The sequence below is a fragment of the Electrona antarctica genome (assembly GCF_951216825.1).
Source record: "Electrona antarctica genome assembly, contig: scaffold_186, whole genome shotgun sequence".
NCBI classification, from domain to species: domain Eukaryota; kingdom Metazoa; phylum Chordata; class Actinopteri; order Myctophiformes; family Myctophidae; genus Electrona; species Electrona antarctica.
The window spans coordinates 50,001-73,619 of NW_027638706.1; the positions used below are offsets into that span (position 1 = coordinate 50,001).

At 47.7% G+C, this 23,619-nt stretch overlaps 1 protein-coding gene across 1 annotated transcript in view; it reads left to right on the top strand.

Moving 5' to 3' along the window:
* The window catches only part of LOC306917810 (echinoderm microtubule-associated protein-like 6), a gene marked incomplete at its 5' end in the record, with an annotated part of 68,171 nt that extends 48,667 nt beyond the window's left edge, over positions 1-19,504 (top strand). Inside the window, 2 exon segments of the mRNA XM_079530713.1 lie at positions 9,590-9,690; positions 19,439-19,504. Of these exon segments, the coding sequence (XP_079386839.1) occupies positions 9,590-9,690; positions 19,439-19,463 (126 nt within the window).
* Between the last annotated feature and the right edge of the window lie 4,115 nt (positions 19,505-23,619).

The following is a 23,619-nucleotide window of genomic DNA, read 5'->3' on the forward strand; positions in this document are numbered from 1 at the left end:
TTCATTGGCACGTTTGACTGTCAAGGTTTCAGCCTTTGGAAAGAAACCCGAAATACAAAGGGAAGACATCATTGCACATAACAACCACACCAAGGGGTCTAATGAAGTACTGTCACCTCATAAACGCGTTCACGATTTGGCCCAATCCATCCCAGAATGCATTATTTTCCCACCCGGAAGGAGGAGTGAAATCGCCTCATGCGCTTTTGAGAAACTTAATGCAAGTGGATGGGAGGAGAAATCTGTTAATCTATTAATATATACTCTTAGGTCTAATGAAGTACTGTCACCTCATAAACACATGACAACCACACCAAGGGCTCTAATGAAGTACTGTCACCTCATAAACACATAACAACCACACCAAGGGCTCTAATGAAGTACTGTCACCTCATAAACACATGACAACCACACCAAGGGCTCTAATGAAGTACTGTCACCTCTTAAACACATAACAACCACACCAAGGGCTCTAATGAAGTACTGTCACCTCATAAACACATAACAACCACACCAAGGGCTCTAATGGAGTACTGTCACCTCATAAACACATAACAACCACACCAAGGGCTCTAATGAAGTACTGTCACCTCATAAACACATAACAACCACACCAAGGGATCTAATGAAGTACTGTCACCTCATAAACACATAACAACCACACCAAGGGCTCTAATGAAGTACTGTCACCTCATAAACACATAACAACCACACCAAGGGCTCTAATGAAGTACTGTCACCTCATAAACACATGACATAACAACCACACCAAGGGCTCTAATGAAGTACTGTCACCTCATAAACACATGACATAACAACCACACCAAGGGCTCTAATGAAGTACTGTCACCTCATAAACACATAACAACCACACCAAGGGCTCTAATGAAGTACTGTCACCTCATAAACACATGACATAACAACCACACCAATGGATCTAATGAAATACTGTCACCTCATAAACACATAACAACCACACCAAGGGCTCTAATGAAGTACGGTCACCTCATAAACACATAACAACCACACCAAGGGCTCTAATGAAATACTGTCACCTCATAAACACATAACAACCACACCAAGGGCTCTAATGAAGTACTGTCACCTCATAAACACATGCCATAACAACCAAACCAAGGGCTCTAATGAAATACTGTCACCTCATAAACACAACAACCACACCAAGGGCTCTAATGAAGTACTGTCACCTCATAAACACATAACAACCACACCAAGGGCTCTAATTAAATACTGTCACCTCATAAACACATGACAACCACACCAAGGGCTCTAATGAAGTACTGTCACCTCATAAACACATGACATAACAACCACACCAAGGGCTCTAATGAAGTACTGTCACCTCATGAACACATGACATAACAACCACACCAAGGGCTCTAATGAAATAATGTCACCTCATAAACACATGACATAACAACCACACCAAGGGCTCTAATGAAGTACTGTCACCTCATAAACACATGCCATAACAACCACACCAAGGGCTCTAATGAAGTACTGTCACCTCATAAACACATAACAACCACACCAAGGGCTCTAATGAAGTACTGTCACCTCATAAACACATGACATACCAACCACACCAATGGCTCTAATGAAATAATGTCACCTCATAAACACATAACAACCTCACCAAGGGCTCTAATGAAGTACGGTCACCTCATAAACACATAACAACCACACCAAGGGCTCTAATGAAATAGTGTCACCTCATAAACACATAACAACCACACCAAGGGCTCTAATGAAGTACTGTCACCTCATGAACACATGACATAACAACCACACCAAGGGCTCTAATGAAATAATGTCACCTCATACACACATAACAACCACACCAAGGGCTCTAATGAAGTACTGTCACCTCATAAACACATAACAACCACACCAAGGGCTCTAATGAAGTACTGTCACCTCATAAACACATAACAACCACACCAAGGGCTCTAATGAAGTACTGTCACCTCATAAACACATAACAACCACACCAAGGGCTCTAATGAAGTACTGTCACCTCATAAACACAACAACCACACCAAGGGCTCTAATGAAGTACTGTCACCTCATAAACACATGACATAACAACCACACCAAGGGCTCTAATGAAGTACTGTCACCTCATGAACACATGACATAACAACCACACCAAGGGTTCTAATGAAATAATGTCACCTCATATACACATAACAACCACACCAAGGGCTCTAATGAAGTACTGTCACCTCATAAACACATAACAACCACACCAAGGGCTCTAATGAAGTACTGTCACCTCATAAACACATAACAACCACACCAAGGGCTCTAATGAAGTACTGTCATCTCATAAACACATGACATAACAACCACACCAAGGGCTCTAATGAAATACTGTCACCTCATAAACACATAACAACCACACCAAGGGCTCTAATGAAGTACTGTCACCTCATAAACACATGACATAACAACCACACCAAGGGCTCTAATGAAGTACTGTCACCTCATGAACACATGACATAACAACCACACCAAGGGCTCTAATGAAATACTGTCACCTCATAAACACATAACCACACCAAGGGCTCTAATGAAGTACTGTCACCTCATAAACACATAACAACCACACCAAGGGCTCTAATGAAGTACTGTCACCTCATAAACACATAACAACCACACCAAGGGCTCTAATGAAATACTGTCACCTCATAAACACATGACAACCACACCAAGGGCTCTAATGAAGTACTGTCACCTCATAAACACATGACATAACAACCACACCAAGGGCTCTAATGAAGTACTGTCACCTCATGAACACATGACATAACAACCACACCAAGGGTTCTAATGAAATAATGTCACCTCATATACACATAACAACCACACCAAGGGCTCTAATGAAGTACTGTCACCTCATAAACACATAACAACCACACCAAGGGCTCTAATGAAGTACTGTCACCTCATAAACACATAACAACCACACCAAGGGCTCTAATGAAGTACTGTCATCTCATAAACACATGACATAACAACCACACCAAGGGCTCTAATGAAATACTGTCACCTCATAAACACATAACAACCACACCAAGGGCTCTAATGAAGTACTGTCACCTCATAAACACATGACATAACAACCACACCAAGGGCTCTAATGAAGTACTGTCACCTCATGAACACATGACATAACAACCACACCAAGGGCTCTAATGAAATACTGTCACCTCATAAACAAATAACCACACCAAGGGCTCTAATGAAGTACTGTCACCTCATAAACACATAACAACCACACCAAGGGCTCTAATGAAGTACTGTCACCTCAAAAACAAATGACATAACAACCACACCAAGGGCTCTAATGAAATACTGTCACCTCATAAACACATAACAACCACACCAAGGGCTCTAATGAAGTACTGTCACCTCATAAACACATAACATAACAACCACACCAAGGGCTCTAATGAAGTACTGTCACCTCATGAACACATGACATAACAACCACACCAAGGGCTCTAATGAAATACTGTCACCTCATAAACACATAACAACCACACCAAGGGCTCTAATGAAGTACTGTCACCTCATAAACACATAACAACCACACCAAGGGCTCTAATGAAGTACTGTCACCTCATAAACACATGACATAACAACCACACCAAGGACTCTAATGAAATACTGTCACCTCATAAACACAACAACCACACCAAGGGCTCTAATGAAGTACTGTCACCTCATAAACACATAACAACCACACCAAGCGGTCTAATGAAGTACTGTCACCTCATAAACACATAACAACCACACCAAGGGCTCGAATGAAATACTGTCACCTCATAAACACATAACAACCACACCAAGGGCTCTAATGAAATACTGTCACCTCATAAACACATGACATAACAACCACACCAAGGGCTCTAATGAAGTACTGTCACCTCATAAACACATGACATAAAAACCACACCAAGGGCTCTAATGAAGTACTGTCACCTCATAAACACATGAAATAACAACCACACCAAGGGCTCTAGTGAAATACTGTCACCTCATAAACACATAACAACCACACCAAGGGGTCTAATGAAGTACTGTCACCTCATAAACACATAACAACCACACCAAGGGCTCTAATGCCTGCCGAAATATGTCCCAAACCGCCCCCTAAGGTCTTCCACTGCTGGCCTGCTCGCTTTGCCTAAAAAAATGGCAACTAAAAAATACGGGGAAGCAGCTTTTTGCTTCTACGGGCCGACGGCGTGGAACAAACTCCCACTGTACCTTCGACAGGCAGCCTCTGTAGACATTTTTAAAGCTCAGCTCAAGACCCACTTTTACACCCTTGCTTTTAATTGATTTATCTGTCTTTTAAAAAAAATGTTATTCATGTCCTCACTGTATTGTTTATGCCCTGCCTTTCTTTTCTTTTTTGTGTAAAGCACTTTGAGCTGCATTTCATGTCATGAAAGGTGCTATACAAATAAAGTTTTATTATTATTATTATTATTATTAATGAAATACTGTCACCTCATAAACACATAACAACCACACCAAGGGCTCTAATGAAATACTGTCACCTCATAAACACATGACATAACAACCACACCAAGGGCTCTAATGAAGTACTGTCACCTCATAAACACATGCCATAAAAACCACACCAAGGGCTCTAATGAAGTACTGTCACCTCATAAACACATGACATAACAACCACACCAAGGGCTCTAATGAAATACTGTCACCTCATAAACACATAACAACCACACCAAGGGCTCTAATGAAATACTGTCACCTCATAAACACATAACAACCACACCAAGGGCTCTAATGAAATACTGTCACCTCATAAACACATGACATAACAACTACACCAAGGGCTCTAATGAAATACTGTCACCTCATAAACACATAACAACCACACCAAGGGCTCTAATGAAATACTGTCACCTCATAAACACATAACAACCACACCAAGGGCTCTAATTAAATACTGTCACCTCATAAACACATGACATAACAACCACACCAAGGGCTCTAATGAAGTACTGTCACCTCATAAACACATGACATAACAACCACACCAAGGGCTCTAATGAAGTACTGTCACCTCATAAACACATGAAATAACAACCACACCAAGGGCTCTAATGAAATACTGTCACCTCATAAACACATAACAACCACACCAAGGGGTCTAATGAAGTACTGTCACCTCATAAACACATAACAACCACACCAAGGGCTCTAATGAAATACTGTCACCTCATAAACACATAACAACCACACCAAGGGCTCTAATGAAATACTGTCACCTCATAAACACATGACATAACAACCACACCAAGGGCTCTAATGAAGTACTGTCACCTCATAAACACATGACATAAAAACCACACCAAGGGCTCTAATGAAATACTGTCACCTCATAAACACATAACAACCACACCAAGGGCTCTAATGAAATACTGTCACCTCATAAACACATGACATAACAACCACACCAAGGGCTCTAATGAAGTACTGTCACCTCATAAACACAACAACCACACCAAGGGCTCTAATGAAATACTGTCACCTCATAAACACATGACATAACAACCACACCAAGGGCTCTAATGAAGTACTGTCACCTCATAAACACATACCAACCACACCAAGGGCTCTAATGAAATACTGTCACCTCATAAACACAACAACCACACCAAGGGCTCTAATGAAATACTGTCACCTCATAAACACATGACATAACAACCACACCAAGGGATCTAATGAAGTACTGTCACCTCATAAACACATGACATAAAAACCACACCAAGGGCTCTAATGAAGTACTGTCACCTCATAAACACATGACATAACAACCACACCAAGGGCTCTAATGAAATACTGTCACCTCATAAACACATAACAACCACACCAAGGGCTCTAATGAAATACTGTCACCTCATAAACACATAACAACCACACCAAGGGCTCTAATGAAATACTGTCACCTCATAAACACATGACATAACAACTACACCAAGGGCTCTAATGAAATACTGTCACCTCATAAACACATAACAACCACACCAAGGGCTCTAATGAAATACTGTCACCTCATAAACACATGACATAACAACCACACCAAGGGCTCTAATGAAGTACTGTCACCTCATAAACACATGACATAACAACCACACCAAGGGCTCTAATGAAGTACTGTCACCTCATAAACACATGAAATAACAACCACACCAAGGGCTCTAATGAAATACTGTCACCTCATAAACACATAACAACCACACCAAGGGGTCTAATGAAGTACTGTCACCTCATAAACACATAACAACCACACCAAGGGCTCTAATGAAGTACTGTCACCTCATAAACACATAACAACCACACCAAGGGCTCCTGACCTGTGACCTGTGACCTTGTCGCCCGGTGTGACCTGTGACCTTGTCGCCCGGTGTGACCTGTGACCTGTGACCTTATCGCCCGGTGTGACCTGTGACCTTGTCGCCCGGTGTGACCTGTGACCTGTGACCTGTGACCTTGTCGCCCGGTGTGACCTGTGACCTGTGACCTTGTCGCCCGGTGTGACCTGTGACCTTGTCGCCCGGTGTGACCTGTGACCTGTGACCTTGTCGCCCGGTGTGACCTGTGACCTTGTCGCCCGGTGTGACCTGTGACCTGTTACCTGTGACCTTGTCGCCCGGTGTGACCTGTGACCTGTGACCTTGTCGCCCGGTGTGACCTGTGACCTGTGACCTTGTCGCCCGGTGTGACCTGTGACCTTGTCGCCCGGTGTGACCTGTGACCTGTGACCTTGTCGCCCGGTGTGACCTGTGACCTGTGACCTTGTCGCCCGGTGTGACCTGTGACCTGTGACATGTGACCTGTGACCTTGTCGCCCGGTGTGACCTGTGACCTGTGACCTTGTCGCCCGGTGTGACCTGTGACCTGTGACCTTGTCGCCCGGTGTGACCTGTGACCTTGTCGCCCGGTGTGACCTGTGACCTTGTCGCCCGGTGTGACCTGTGACCTGTGACCTTGTCGCCCGGTGTGACCTGTGACCTTGTCGCCCGGTGTGACCTGTGACCTGTGACCTTGTCGCCCGGTGTGACCTGTGACCTGTGACCTTGTCGCCCGGTGTGACCTGTGACCTGTGACCTTGTCGCCCGGTGTGACCTGTGACCTGTGACCTTGTCGCCCGGTGTGACCTGTGACCTGTGACCTTGTCGCCCGGTGTGACCTGTGACCTTGTCGCCCGGTGTGACCTGTGACCTTGTCGCCCGGTGTGACCTGTGACCTGTGACCTTGTCGCCCGGTGTGACCTGTGACCTTGTCGCCTGGTGTGACCTGTGACCTGTGACCTTGTCGCCCGGTGTGACCTGTGACCTTGTCGCCCGGTGTGACCTGTGACCTGTGACCTTGTCGCCCGGTGTGACCTGTGACCTTGTCGCCCGGTGTGACCTGTGACCTTGTCGCCCGGTGTGACCTGTGACCTGTGACCTTGTCACCCGGTGTGACCTGTGACCTTGTCGCCCGGTGTGACCTGTGACCTGTGACCTGTGACCTTGTCGCCCGGTGTGACCTGTGACCTGTGACCTTGTCGCCCGGTGTGACCTGTGACCTGTGACCTTGTCGCCCGGTGTGACCTGTGACCTGTGACCTTGTCGCCCGGTGTGACCTGTGACCTGTGACCTTGTCGCCCGGTGTGACCTGTGACCTTGTCGCCCGGTGTGACCTGTGACATGTGACCTGTGACCTTGTCGCCCGGTGTGACCTGTGACCTTGTCGCCCGGTGTGACCTGTGACCTGTGACCTGTGACCTTGTCGCCCGGTGTGACCTGTGACCTTGTCGCCCGGTGTGACCTGTGACCTTGTCGCCCGGTGTGACCTGTGACCTTGTCGCCCGGTGTGACCTGTGACCTGTGACCTTGTCGCCCGGTGTGACCTGTGACCTGTGACCTTGTCGCCCGGTGTGACCTGTGACCTTGTCGCCCGGTGTGACCTGTGACCTGTGACCTTGTCGCCCGGTGTGACCTGTGACCTGTGACCTGTGACCTTGTCGCCCGGTGTGACCTGTGACCTTGTCGCCCGGTGTGACCTGTGACCTGTGACATTGTCGCCCGGTGTGACCTGTGACCTGTGACCTTGTCGCCCGGTGTGACCTGTGACCTGTGACCTTGTCGCCCGGTGTGACCTGTGACCTGTGACCTTGTCGCCCGGTGTGACCTGTGACCTTGTCGCCCGGTGTGACCTGTGACCTGTGACCTTGTCGCCCGGTGTGACCTGTGACCTGTGACCTGTGACCTTGTCGCCCGGTGTGACCTGTGACCTGTGACCTTGTCGCCCGGTGTGACCTGTGACCTGTGACCTTGTCGCCCGGTGTGACCTGTGACCTGTGACCTTGTCTCCCGGTGTGACCTGTGACCTTGTCGCCCGGTGTGACCTGTGACCTGTGACCTTGTCGCCCGGTGTGACCTGTGACCTGTGACCTTGTCGCCCGGTGTGACCTGTGACCTGTGACCTTGTCGCCCGGTGTGACCTGTGACCTGTGACCTGTGACCTTGTCGCCCGGTGTGACCTGTGACCTGTGACCTTGTCGCCCGGTGTGACCTGTGACCTGTGACCTTGTCGCCCGGTGTGACCTGTGACCTGTGACCTTGTCGCCCGGTGTGACCTGTGACCTGTGACCTTGTCGCCCGGTGTGACCTGTGACCTGTGACCTTGTCGCCCGGTGTGACCTGTGACCTGTGACCTGTGACCTTGTCGCCCGGTGTGACCTGTGACCTGTGACCTTGTCGCCCGGTGTGACCTGTGACCTGTGACCTTGTCGCCCGGTGTGACCTGTGACCTGTGACCTTGTCGCCCAGTGTGACCTGTGACCTTGTCGCCCGGTGTGACCTGTGACCTGTGACCTTGTCGCCCGGTGTGACCTGTGACCTGTGACCTTGTCGCCCGGTGTGACCTGTGACCTTGTCGCCCGGTGTGACCTGTGACCTGTGACCTGTGACCTGTGACCTGTGACCTTGTCGCCCGGTGTGACCTGTGACCTTGTCGCCCGGTGTGACCTGTGACCTGTGACCTTGTCGCCCGGTGTGACCTGTGACCTGTGACCTTGTCGCCCGGTGTGACCTGTGACCTGTGACCTGTGACCTTGTCGCCCGGTGTGACCTGTGACCTGTGACCTGTGACCTTGTCGCCCGGTGTGACCTGTGACCTTGTCGCCCGGTGTGACCTGTGACCTGTGACCTTGTCGCCCGGTGTGACCTGTGACCTGTGACCTGTGACCTTGTCGCCCGGTGTGACCTGTGACCTGTGACCTGTGACCTTGTCGCCCGGTGTGACCTGTGACCTTGTCGCCCGGTGTGACCTGTGACCTGTGACCTTGTCGCCCGGTGTGACCTGTGACCTGTGACCTTGTCGCCCGGTGTGACCTGTGACCTGTGACCTGTGACCTTGTCGCCCGGTGTGACCTGTGACCTTGTCGCCCGGTGTGACCTGTGACCTTGTCGCCCGGTGTGACCTGTGACCTTGTCGCCCGGTGTGACCTGTGTTTTTGGTTTTTTTCTCCCCCATGCAGGCCAAACACAAGCGCCACTCGGGCCACTCTGCTCACGTGACCAACATGCGTTTCTCCTTCGACGACAGCTATGTGGTCAGTACAGGAGGACAGGACTGCAGGTATGACAGCTATGTGGTCAGTACAGGAGGACAGGACTGCAGGTACGACAGCTATGTGGTCAGTACAGGAGGACAGGACTGCAGGTAACAGCTATGTGGTCAGTACAGGAGGACAGGACTGCAGGTATGACAGCTATGTGGTCAGTACAGGAGGACAGGACTGCAGGTAACAGCTATGTGGTCAGTACAGGAGGACAGGACTGCAGGTAACAGCTATGTGGTCAGTACAGGAGGACAGGACTGCAGGTATGACAGCTATGTGGTCAGTACAGGAGGACAGGACTGCAGGTATGACAGCTATGTGGTCAGTACAGGAGGACAGGACTGCAGGTATGACAGCTATGTGGTCAGTACAGGAGGACAGGACTGCAGGTAACAGCTATGTGGTCAGTACAGGAGGACAGGACTGCAGGTATGACAGCTATGTGGTCAGTACAGGAGGACAGGACTGCAGGTATGACAGCTATGTGGTCAGTACAGGAGGACAGGACTGCAGGTATGACAGCTATGTGGTCAGTACAGGAGGACAGGACTGCAGGTATGACAGCTATGTGGTCAGTACAGGAGGACAGGACTGCAGGTATGACAGCTATGTGGTCAGTACAGGAGGACAGGACTGCAGGTATGACAGCTATGTGGTCAGTACAGGAGGACAGGACTGCAGGTATGACAGCTATGTGGTCAGTACAGGAGGACAGGACTGCAGGTATGACAGCTATGTGGTCAGTACAGGAGGACAGGACTGCAGGTATGACAGCTATGTGGTCAGTACAGGAGGACAGGACTGCAGGTATGACAGCTATGTGGTCAGTACAGGAGGACAGGACTGCAGGTATGTGTACAGCTATGTGGTCAGTACAGGAGGACAGGACTGCAGGTATGACAGCTATGTGGTCAGTACAGGAGGACAGGACTGCAGGTATGTGTACAGCTATGTGGTCAGTACAGGAGGACAGGACTGCAGGTATGACAGCTATGTGGTCAGTACAGGAGGACAGGACTGCAGGTACACTGAACTGTCAATCATTCAGCTATTTGGTCAGTACAGGAGGACAGGACTGCAGGTACACTGAACTGTCAATCATTCAGCTATTTGGTCAGTACAGGAGGACAGGACTGCAGGTACACTGAACTGTCAATCATTCTGAGCAGGTTCACATTCTATACAACATAATGGCTTCTAAATCAGTGGTCCGGAGGAGAATTGCGAGAAAAATAAGGGAAATGGAAATTATCAGTTTGATCGCTGACATGGTCGGATCGTCTATATCAATATAAGATTTGTCATTTGGGCCCAATGTCATATTTTTGCTGTTCCAAATGTGTAAATGCTCACTTACGTGTTTCATCACTTCTAAATTAACGTGCTTCCGCGTTGTGACGTCATAGAAATCCCAACATTCTGTGCCCGCGACCTTAGCTGCGTTTTTTTTTTTTTTTTAATTGAGGCTCAGATTCAGGTGATATGAGGTTGAGGGACGAGGTGTGGAGATCAATAACTTATTTGTCAAGTCCCGGTTGTGCCCCTCTTCATACCCATTGGTTGGCGTTTCATGGTTGGACAAAAATCCTTTCTCTCCATCCACTACCATTGAAATAACAGGTTTTTCAGTTGCTTCGTATATGATATTCTGTGTATTCAATTCTTATTGTAAACTTGGTGTCAATCAATACAAACGAACATCACCGGTGCAGCATTGATTGATTGATCGAAATATTTATTAACAGTTTGCAGAATTACAGTACATTTCGAGCACAAACTCAATACAAAGACGACCCAATTAAGCATTACACTTGTTTACAAGAGGGTCCACCATGTTCAATTCATCAAAACATTTAGAGACGTACAAATAGACACTTCTATATAGACAAAGGACAGAACAGGAATTCATCATAAAGGAGGTAAAAAGGGAAAAGATACAGTGAGGGAAAAAGGGGGGGGGGTGCCCTTTGAGAGCGGTTTGGAAGGAGTCAAGGGATTTGCATGTCTTAATGACTGTTGGTAGGGCGTTCCACATTTTGGTGGCATAGGAGCGAAAATAATTTAGTCCCTTGTTTGTACCGAATCTGGGTTGTACATGGTTCGTTGCACTCCCTCTGGTGTTGTGGGTGTGGACTTCGTTGACTGCAGGGCATATCCTGTTTGTTTTCCTCAAAAAAATATGTTTTAGCAAATTCAACATAAACAAGGAGGAACCAGGGCGGAACGAGGCAGAAAGAAAGAGCCTGCTGGTTGGTCAGTCAGTGACCAATCAGAACCTCCCGGTTAGCATATTAGAGCTTTGACGCTATAGAGAAGGGGACGCACGGTGGCACGGAAATGGCCGAATACTACTTTTCCCTGCATTCTGGTGTCACTGCTGCCACAGCGCCACCGTCAGTGGTGGCATGGAATCGCTTAATGGGTTATGTTTCATTCCTTACTGACTGCCAGTAGGCAGTAAACAATAGTGAATATACCTCTCGCGCTCCGCATAGGTCGAGTCTTAATATAAACAAAGTCATGTGACGTGTAGGCTGACCATGCGTCCCGGTAGGCTATATAAGCACGTGACAGCCCACACCCGGCCTCTTTTTTCTTCTCGCTACCTGACGTGAGTATCGTAGGTAAGTGTAGCTCCTAGAATCTGTACATCAGTTCTGTATTGCAGGTCCAAAGAGTTGTTAAGACACTATATGTGTCGTGGTGTTGACATCCTGCCTGTGGCTATTGCCGAGAGCGCAAATTGTTGTCCTCTCAAGGCTGTGGTTGTCAAGATTATCACCATTTCTCTTTGTTTGTCTTGAGGATCCCTAGCTACAAACACTCATGTATTGTTGTTAAAGGGCTTCCTCCACACACTGGGGGTTGGCCGCGTGCTGCTGGTTTCCCACAGCACTCGCCTAATTTACCTAGTTATATTGTTGTTTGATAATTAAACTAATATTATTAATTCTTAATTTGATTAAGAATATATAATTAGAACTGGAGGTTCCCACGCGGTCTGTACCTGCACAGTCCTCGCTGGGATTGCCTAGTTAAATATCTGATGGACATTTGTTGTTTGATGATTAATCTAATCAATTAATTCATCTAAATAACTGAATTGTTTAAAAAATTCAGATTACTGGAGGTTCCCACGCGGTCTGTGCCTGCACAGTCCTCGCTGCGATTGCCTAGTTAAATATCTGATGGACATTTGTTGTTTGATGATTAATCTAATCAATTAATTCATCTAAATAACTGAATTGTTCGAAAAATTCAGATTACTGGAGGTTCCCACGCGGTCTGTGCCTGCACAGTCCTCGCTGGGATTGCCTAGTTGAATATCCGATTGACATTTTTGTTTGATGATTAATCTAATTAATTAGTTAATCTAAATAACTTAAATTGTTTAAGGACAATTCAGATTACTGGAGGTTCCCACGCGGTCTGTGCCTGCACAGTCCTCGCTGCGATTGCCTAGTTAAATATCTGATGGACATTTGTTGTTTGATGATTAATCTAATCAATTAATTCATCTAAATAACTGAATTGTTCAAAAAATTCAGATTACTGGAGGTTCCCACGCGGTCTGTGCCTGCACAGTCCTCGCTGGGATTGCCTAGTTGAATATCCGATTGACATTTTTGTTTGATGATTAATCTAATTAATTAGTTAATCTAAATAACTTAAATTGTTTAAGGACAATTCAGATTACTGGAGGTTCCCACGCATTCTGTGGTTGCACAGCTCTCGCGGGGATTGCCCAGTTAAGTGTCAAATTGACATTAAGCTAACAGCAGGCCATCTTAGCCTGACCGGTTAGCTACTCTGTTTGCTGGAGGTTACTGACGCGTTCTGTGATCGTACAGTTCTCGCTGGTATTGCCTGGCTATACAACTGGCTTGAGACTACTGAGCTATGGCGTGTACGTCCTGTAGCGCTCAGCTCCAAGTCGACGATGGACATGACTTGTGTCCGACATGCTTGGGGGTCGGTCATCTCAGGGAAGCCCTGACTGACCCATGTATGAACTGTGGCACTCTACCACTCTCTGTGAGAGAGGCTAGGCTGCGTGAGGTGGAGAACCTCCTGGTCAAAGGAAACCTCCCACCTTCTGGGGTCCCCGCTGGGGTCCCTTCTGATGGGAAGGTGAAGCGCAAACGCGGGTCTCGCGCCGAGCGCGGTCACCTGGCCCAGAAGAGGTCAACGGCGGCTGTCACGACTGCTCCATATCGCCAAGAAATGGACGATTTGCGGGCTGAAATAGAACGCCTTAAGGCAATAGTACGGCCACCGCCTCCCCCGCCACAGGCGGTCCAGCAGCCACCGCCTCCTCCGCCACAGGCTATTGGCGATTATGAGGGATGACGCCATGTCAACTAGAGCTTCAGACTCTATGTTCCATGACGAGGATGATCCCCAGGTGAATAGTGTGCAGGCTGAGGATGGCTCAGAGACTTCCCGCAGAAGCTCGGGAAGCACTGAGCTGGGGATCGGGCCCTGCACATTGCGCGCAACACTGCGTGCTGCCCTGGCTAAGATTGAGCTGGACGACCCGTCAGCTGCTCGTGGGGCGAGTAACCCGTTCTTCAAACGGGCTGCCGCTGCTAAAATGCCACCCTTTGCTGTCCCACCCTCGCCTGACTACCTAAGTCAGCTGAAGGAGTGCTGGGCTGAGCCGGGTGCATCTGCCCACCGGGGCAAGGATGCAAGGACCCTGGCCTCCATGGACAGGGCAGAAGTGCATGGACTGGTTAGCATGCCTCCTGTAGACCAGTGCATTGCGGCGCTGGTTCTCTCCCCAGATGAGGCACTGAAGGCAAGAACCCGCTGTCCCAGTGCGCAGTGTGCAATCACTGACGACCTGCTGACAAAGGCATATGCTTCTGCTGCCACAATGGCCCGTTTGGGGAACTCTCTCTCTGTGCTCCTCCTCGCCCAGTCCAAGATCCTGGAGAGTGGGCCAGGGAGTGAGTTAGGCGACTTTAATGATGTGGCTCTTGAGTCCTTCGCCCTAATGTCAAGCGAACTTGGCCGTGTGATGTCCACCTTGGTCGTGGCACGACGTCAGGTGTGGCTTGCTCAGGCGCCTATGACTGATAGTTGCAGACAGGCGCTACGGAAGCTTCCGGTGGTACCGGGCCAGTTGTTTGGCCCGGAGGCAAACGAGGCACTGCAGCGTAGGCAGCAGTCAAGGCAGGCCTCAGAGGACTGGGGTCAACGGGCCAGAGGCTCGATGGCACCGCCCGGTCGACCCGCTAAGCCACGTGGCGCACGGGAGCCGCGACGCCTGGGCTACTTGAATCCTCAGCCTCAGACCTGGCAACGTGACCAGGCGGCTGCAGTCAGAGGGCAACATCAGCCCAGAGGTGGGCAGCGGCTTCGCCAGCCCCAGCGTGGGCGAGGGCATAGCCAGCGCCCCCCCAAGCCCCCATATAAACCCCCAGGCACAGCCTGAGGGTCGGGGGCCGGCGGTGGGCAGATTTTCACAGCAGCACCTGAATTACTGGGCAGACCATGCCAGGGATGCATGGGTCGTTACAACAATGTCCCAAGGTTACAGGCTGCAGTTCCGCCGCCGACCCCCACCACCTTCACGGGTCAGGGTGACTTCAGTCACAGACCCCGTGAAGGCCCAGTGTTTGTCTCAAGAGGTAGCCAAGCTCTTGGACAAACGAGCAATAACAGCGGTTCACCCAGGTTCACAGAACGATGGGTTTTACTCCACCTACTTTCTGATCCCAAAGAAAGATGGGTCTCTCAGGCCTATACTAGACCTAAGAGGGTTAAATGTGTACCTCAAGGTCCTTCCGTTTCGGATGCTTCGCACAGTCGACGTCCTACAGGCTATCACACAGGGGGAGTGGTTCACCACAATAGACCTCAAAGATGCCTACTTTCATGTGCCTATACATCCAGAGCACAGAAAGTACGTACGCTTTGCCTTTCAAGGCAAAGTCTACCAGTTTGCCGTTCTGCCGTTCGGCCTGTCTCTGGCTCCCCGCATCTTCACAAGGTGTATGAGGGCAGCCTTAACGTCGCTATGCCTGTCAGGAGTGAAGATACTTCCCTAGGTCAGAGTCACTCGCAGGTGCCTTGGTTATCTCCGCCGCTGGCGGGACAATGCATTCCTGCTGAGTGGAGTCCCTCTCGGCTTGGTCCCGGCGAGACGAGAGGTGGTGACAACAGATGCCTCGCCTCAAGGTTGGGGCGCGGTATGGCAGAGGAGGTCAGTCCAGGGGGTATGGCGCTCTCGATGGAGAGGACGCCATATCAATGTGCTAGAACTCCGGACTGTTTCTCTGGCGCTGAAGCACTTCTTGCCCTTTCTCAGGGGGAAGCACGTGCTCATTCGGACAGACAGCACCTCAGTGGTGTTTCATGTCAACCATCAGGGAGGGACCAGGTCTCTGGAGTCCCTGAGGGAAGCCCATCGCCTGTGGACGTGGGCTTATCCCCTACTTTCCTCGATGAGGGCTATGCACCTGCCAGGCAGATTAAACTCTGTGGCAGATTATCTGTCTCGTCAGAGACTGCCCCCTGGGGAGTGGAGATTGCACCCCCAGGTGGTACAGTTGATTTGGGATCGGCACGGGGTAGCCTACGTAGATCTATTCGCCTCAGAAGGCACGACTCATTGTCCTCAGTGGTTCAGCCTGGCAGAGACCAGTGCCCCACTCGGGATGGATACTCTCGCCAACGCTTGGCCGAGAGCGCTCCTTTATGCATTTCCCCCGATCCCCCTGTTGTTGCCTGTGCTTCACAGGGTGAGATCGTCAGATCACAGAGTTCTCTTGGTGGCCCCCAGGTGGCCCTCGAGAATATGGTATTCAACGCTCCTCAGTCTGTTGGACGGGGATCCATGGCAGCTTCCAGTGAGGATAGACCTCCTGTCCCAGCTGGACGGGAAGGTGTGGCATCCATCGCCGAGCCTCCTTCAGCTTTGGGTATGGCCACTGAAAGGGATCAGTCACTCTTGAGTGGGCTAGGCCCCTCAATATGTGAGACCTTGCGAAATGCAAGGGCCCCTTCCACAAGGTTGGTGTACTCTAATTGCTGGGCTGCTTTCTCATTATGGTGCAGCGACAGGGGTCTGGACCCAGTCTCTTGCTCTATACAACACGTACTACATTATTTACAGTGTCTACTGGATGCCGGCCGTGCAGCCTCCACCTTGAAGGTGCACACGGCCGCTATATCCTTCAATCATAGCCATATTGATGGCAGGTCAGTTAGTGCGCATTACTGGGTGACACAGTTTCTGCGCGGTGCCAAGAGGTTACGCCCCCCTAGGGTGAGGCGTACTGCAGCTTGGGACCTGCCTCTGGTCCTGCAGGCATTGAGCAGGGCGCCCTTTGAGCCTATGGCTGGGTCGTCCTTGAGCTCGTTATCGATTAAGACTGCCTTTCTGTTGGCAGTTACGACAGCTAAGCGTGTGAGTGAGCTCCACGCACTTTCTATTAGCCCCACATGCCTTCGGTGGAAGGCTAGTGGCACTGGGGTCACACTTTGGCCAAATGTGTCATTCATGCCTAAGGTTCTGCCCCCTGATTATGTTAACCAGGCCATAGAGTTGGCGGCATTCCATCCTCCCCCGTTTACATCCGAGGTGGAGGAAAGGGCCCACTTACTGTGTCCAGTCCGTGCGTTGCAACTGTACATTCAGGCAACACGGGATATTAGACGCTCAGAGCAACTGTTTGTGTGCTACGGCGGAAAGAATAGAGGAGGCGCGCTGTCTAAACAGCGGCTATCCCACTGGGCAGTGGATGCGATTAAGAAGGCTTATGAAGCATCTGGTAAACCTGCCCCCTCCGAGGTCATCTGCCATTCTACCAGGGGCATTGCCACGTCCTGGGCGGCGATGAGAGGGGTGTCACTGGCGGACATCTGTGCGGCGGCGTCTTGGACAGCCCCTTGCACGTTCTCGAGGTTCTATCGCCTTGATGTGGCCTCTGGATCCTCACTGACGTCAGCGATCCTGCCACTGGCTGCTACGGCAGTTTAGTAGGTGGGTTCGATTCCTCGTGACACTTCTGGTATGAGTCATCCACTATTGTTTACTGCCTACTGGCAGTCAGTAAGGAATGAAACATAACGCAAGTTACGAATGTAACTATGGTTATGTGAATTCCTGGATGACTGCCAGTAATAACGGTCACTCGGAATCTTTCAGGGCGAGAAGATTCTTAAGAGGCCGGGTGTGGGCTGTCACGTGCTTATATAGCCTACCGGGACGCACGGTCAGCCTACACGTCACATGACTTTGTTTATATTAAGACTCGACCTACGCGGAGCGCGAGAGGTATATTCACTATTGTTTACTGCCTACTGGCAGTCATCCAGGAATTCACATAACCATAGTTACATTCGTAACTTGCGTTAAGTATGTGTTTAAAGCATATCTCTGCTGTCGGGAGGAAACCTCATAACTCCAAAATGTTCATTTTTCAGGAAATTAAAAATATACATTTTTCAGGAAATTAAGAAAACCTTATATTGTGAAAACAAAGCAATACAGCCTCAGCAAAGTTGGTGTTGTGACTTTAGATTGTCAATTACTTCCATGAGAGGGGGAGAGGTGGTGGAGTTAGTTGCTTTAGCAGACAGTTTGAGGGTCCAATGGAGTTAAGAGGTTTTGTCCCAAAGCACTTTTTACTACTTTCCATTGGTTCAATATTTACGAAACAACACACAGACGTAAAGGGTGTTCAATAGCACTGATTTATGAAACAACACACAGACGTAAAGGGTGTTCAATAGCACTGATTTATGAAACAACACACAGACGTAAAGGGTGTTCAATAGCACTGATTTATGAAACAACACACAGACGTAAAGGATGTTCAATAGCACTGATTTATGAAACAACACACAGACGTAAAGGGTGTTCAATAGCACTGATTCATGGAACAACACACAGACGTAAAGGGTGTTCAATAGCACTGATTTATGAAACAACACACAGACGTAAAGGGTGTTCAATAGCACTGATTTATGAAACAACACACAGACGTAAAGGGTGTTCAATAGCACTGATTTATGGAACAACACACAGACGTAAAGGGTGTTCAATAGCACTGATTTATGGAACAACACACAAGACGTAAAGGGTGTTCAATAGCACTGATTTATGAAACAACACACAGACGTAAAGGGTGTTCAATAGCACTGATTTATGAAACAACACACAGACGTAAAGGATGTTCAATAGCACTGATTTATGAAACAACACACAGACGTAAAGGATGTTCAATAGCACTGATTTATGAAACAACACACAGACGTAAAGGATGTTCAATAGCACTGATTTATGAAACAACACACAGATGTAAAGGATGTTCAATAGCACTGATTTATGAAACAACACACAGACGTAAAGGATGTTCAATAGCACTGATTTATGAAACAACACATAGACGTAAAGGGTGTTCAATAGCACTGATTTATGAAACAACACACAGACGTAAAGGGTGTTCAATAGCACTGATTTATGGAACAACACACAGACGTAAAGGGTGTTCAATAGCACTGATTTATGGAACAACACAGACGTAAAGGGTGTTCAATAGCACTGATTTATGGAACAACACAGACGTAAAGGGTGTTCAATAGCACTGATTTATGGAACAACACACAGACGTAAAGGATGTTCAATAGCACTGATTTATGCCAAAAAAAATCTAAAACCTCAAAAATGGAGTTATGAGGTTTCCTCCCGACAGCAACGAATGATACCGTGTGCTGATGACGGTACGTGTTGCACATGTTCTTGTCTTCCAGTGTCTTTGTGTGGAAGTGCCTGTAGATGATTGAACACGTGGCGGAGGAGGACGCACGGGAATTGAACCCGGGAGCCACAGCGTCCGGGACGGGTCGCCTGTATGCTCCTGACAGACCGAGGTCACTGAGGTCACCGAGGTCACAGAGGTCACCTCGCCTGTAATAAATATATCAGACAGTTTGGACTGAAGTCTGTGAAATCGTCTTTTTTTTTAATCCCACGATTTTGTAACCCATTTTTCACCCCTGTGTCAATTATCTAATGTGATTCTGGGCTCTACACACCCTCCGCCAACCTAGTCCCCATATATGGGGGACATGGGGAGAGCAACGGACAACTCTTCCTTCATGCTTCCTTCATGCCTGAGTGTCCAAGTTGCTCCTTTATACCTGACAGGAGGGAGTTTCCCTGGTTGGACGTAGCGCGTGGAAGGAACACGTTATTCCAACCAGTTCCTTTCCCCTCCATCAGGCGCCCCGGCTGGCCAGGGGGAGGCAGTTTAGAGACCAGGATTACTGCATGTTTTTTGTGAAGGTACCTACCCTAGGGGACACGGGGAGAACATGCAAACTCCACACAGAAAGGCCCTTTCACCAACCCCCGCCTCGGGTATGGGCACTGATGACGCGGAGGAGGAAACACGCCGCCAGCACCCACAGCGTCCTGAGTGGGAATCGAACTCACGACCTTCTAGCTGTGAGGCGACAGCACTACCAACTGTGCCACCGTACCTCCGAATTCGTCAATTTAGGGATGTGCCGATGAGACATTTTGGCCGATATCGATATCCGATATAATGAATTGCTGTTATGGCCGATAACCGATATAACCGGTGTCGATATGATCTCATTCTGTATTGAAAAATTATAATAATTTTGTCCATTCTGAAAAATACATGTAACAGGGTGTCTGCACTGCAGGCTTAGGCAAGTCAGATTTAACTTAAATACCTTTTATATTTAATATTGTGAGCTTGTAGATCTGTTCAAGCTGTTACTTTGGGCTTGTTTATCTGTAAAGACAGACCGATTAATCGGACCGATTAATTAATCGGTCTGATTGATTAATCAAACCGATGCCGATTAATCTAAAAACAACTAAAATCGGCCGATGTGTTTGCCGATTAATCTCCCATCACTAGTTTCCATCTGAACGCTGACAGATGCCAGAATCCATTGTGTTTGGGGGTTGTACTACTCGTATACACCACGGCTGGAGCCCCTTCCCATGAATTTAAATTCTTGGGTTTAGCATCTTGTTGTATTGAACTGTTAACGACGTGTATCTGCCATTTATCAACATTCCAAATTAAAAAAAATGTCTTCTAATATCATGACAATTTTCTGAAAAACCTCATGTTTCTCAATCAGTGGTGCTCAATATTTCACGTCAAGCACCCCAAAGATTATTATGTAATTGGCCGCCGACCCCCCATCTGAAAATATGTTGTTCCAGGGACCACCCAGAATCAAAGACTTCGCTCTGAAAGAATATATTTTCCAAATTTGCGCCACATTTTCACGATTTTTAAAAAATAGCAGACCTATACAAGCTCGTAGCGCGGCACTCGGTGCCGCGCTATGAGCTTGTAGATCTGCTATTTTTCAATAGCTAAAGTGTGACACCAAAAGGGACACACTTTGTGGTTAAACATGGGTTAAACTACATGTCACACCAACAGATACTCCATGGATATCCTATACACCAGGTATCTTTGTGTTGGTAAAGATCATTAAATTGAAGTGCCTTCCTGACTACGAAACAATTATACTTTTTACTTTATACTTTATTTTTACTTGACTATTGTTAAGGCATTGGAAAAGGTTACATAGTGCTGTTTAATGTGCGATCCAGTGCTGTGCTAACACAGCTAGCTAACCGGCTAACGTAAGTAGCATTTTGGCTCGAGCAATCGAACGCACTATAAACGCAATTGCCGAAGGGCTTCGGCAATGGCGTTAAGTGTTAGTATCAAAATTAGGCTTCAATTGACAAAGGTCTTTGGCAATGGCGCTGAAAGTATTAATGTATTTAATCAGATAGGGTTTTCCTGTTTGGATGTATGGGCTGTCATGGCCAGAAAGTAGTTTTTTGCCAACTGAATATTTTGTTAGCTTACCTTGGTCTCGAGTATTCTATCGCTAGAAGCTCCATATTTTGAATGAGAGGCATGTTGAAGTCAGAAATGAAGCGCGTAGTATATCCATCAGATCAAAACCACGGAGAGCTCCCTAGGACGTGTGGAGCCGTCCTACGGACGGAAACGATTGAAATGACCAGCTCAACAAGATCTACCCTCCAACAAAAAATATATTTCCCATTTCTGAAAATAGTTAAAAAACAAAAAACATTACCTGAGGGGGGCTTTGGAATAGCGGTGCTGGCGGTAAATAGACATGAAGACAAACACACATGGAATGGATTAATTACATAAACACAAACTAATTGTTAGTTTATGTGTTTATGTGTTTAGGGCGGCTGTGGCTCAGGAGGTAGAGCAGGTCGTCCAATGATCCCTGGGTCGGCGGTTCAAATCCTGGCTCCTCCTCCTGTCCACATGTCGAAGTGTCCTTGGGCAAGACACTGAACCCAACATTGCCTCCAATGAGTCGGTCGGTGTGAGCTCGCCACCATTGGTGTGTGAATGTGGGAAGTGAGGACACTGGCGTCTACTGTTCGCCGCTTCACCTCCCAATGTATGAATGAATGAACCATTGTAAAGAGCTTTGAGCACTTGGAAAAGCGCTATAAAAATACAATTCATAAAAAAACGCAATTAATGTATGTTTATGTACAACATCAACTGTGTAGCCTATTGCTTTGTTTTCAAAATATTCTTCATTTTCTGAAAAATGAACAATGAACTTGGAGTGAGTTGGTTTCTTGCTCCTCTGCATGCATTTAGTCTGATATGACATCCTTGTTAATGTGTAGAAAGCTTCTTGTATAAATAACTCAGTTAGTTATTTTGTTGTATGGCTGATGCATGTGTGATAATTATGGATTCATGTATGTTGGTTTGTTGTATGGCTGATTGAGGCATGTGTGGTAATATATGGATTTATCTATGCGATGATGAAAGATAAATTAAATGGCTTTACTGCTGGAAAAACTTGCTTGTTTAGTTGTTTTTATTATTCTCAAGGAAAGGTGCCTAAACCTAACCTGACTCCGCCAGATGGGGCAGCAGAGAGTAACCTGGGTTCCCCCCTCCTGCTCCCATCTGGGAACTCTCAGGCAGACTTGATGCTCCGGCCACCAAACGGCCTGGCCAATCAGCGGCAGCTAGAGGCGGGATCAAGGCAGCACTGTGTATAGCCGCTGCCACACGGTCGAAAGAGCTGCGCACGTTCTCGGCTGCGCGCAGCTTAAAGCTTGAGTTTTTAGACAGCTGGTGGATGGAAATTAAGCTCCACCTCCGCTGAATTCTTGCGCGACGGCCAGATTCCCGGAAACGCTCTCCTCCGCTCAAGACTTCCGCGGAGGTGGAGCTTCTTTTCCATCCACCAGCTGTCTAAAAACTCAGAATTTAAGCTGCGCGCAGCTTAAGAAGTGCGCAGCTTAAGACCGTTTTGCGCTCTGGTGTGGAGACGGTGTATGTGAGTCAGGTTAGCCTAAACCATGTCTGCATTTAAACTGGTACGTCTCAAATGTTTTTTTAAAGGTTTCTAAATCATGTCAGCATTTAAAAGAAACTGTCTGGGGTGTTCACATAAGCCTGAGTAGACGAACAATTGACCAAAGGTTTTTTATTTATTTTTTTTAAAAAGTGAAATATCCCTTTAAGTAAAAAATATCAATACTGCAATGTAGAAATAAAAGTCTGGAATTCAAAATGTACGTCGAGTAAAAGTACAAAAGTATTCGCATCAAAATGTAGGTCCTACTTAAAGGACCACTTCACCACCTTTCAACTTATCTTCATATAACTGGTCCTCACTAACAATCGTGATACAATGCCACCAGTGGCGTGCACAGATAGACACTAGGGGGTGCTAGAGCACCCCCTGCCCTTTTGGCAATGTGCCCTTTTGAAGAAAAAAAAGAAGAAAAAAAAACATTTTTTTCTCTTTTTTTTTTTGATTTTTCAAAAATAGCAGACCTACAAGCTCGTAGCGCGCCACTCGGTGGCGCGCTATGAGCTTGTAGATCTGCTATTTTTCAATAGCTAAAGCATAAC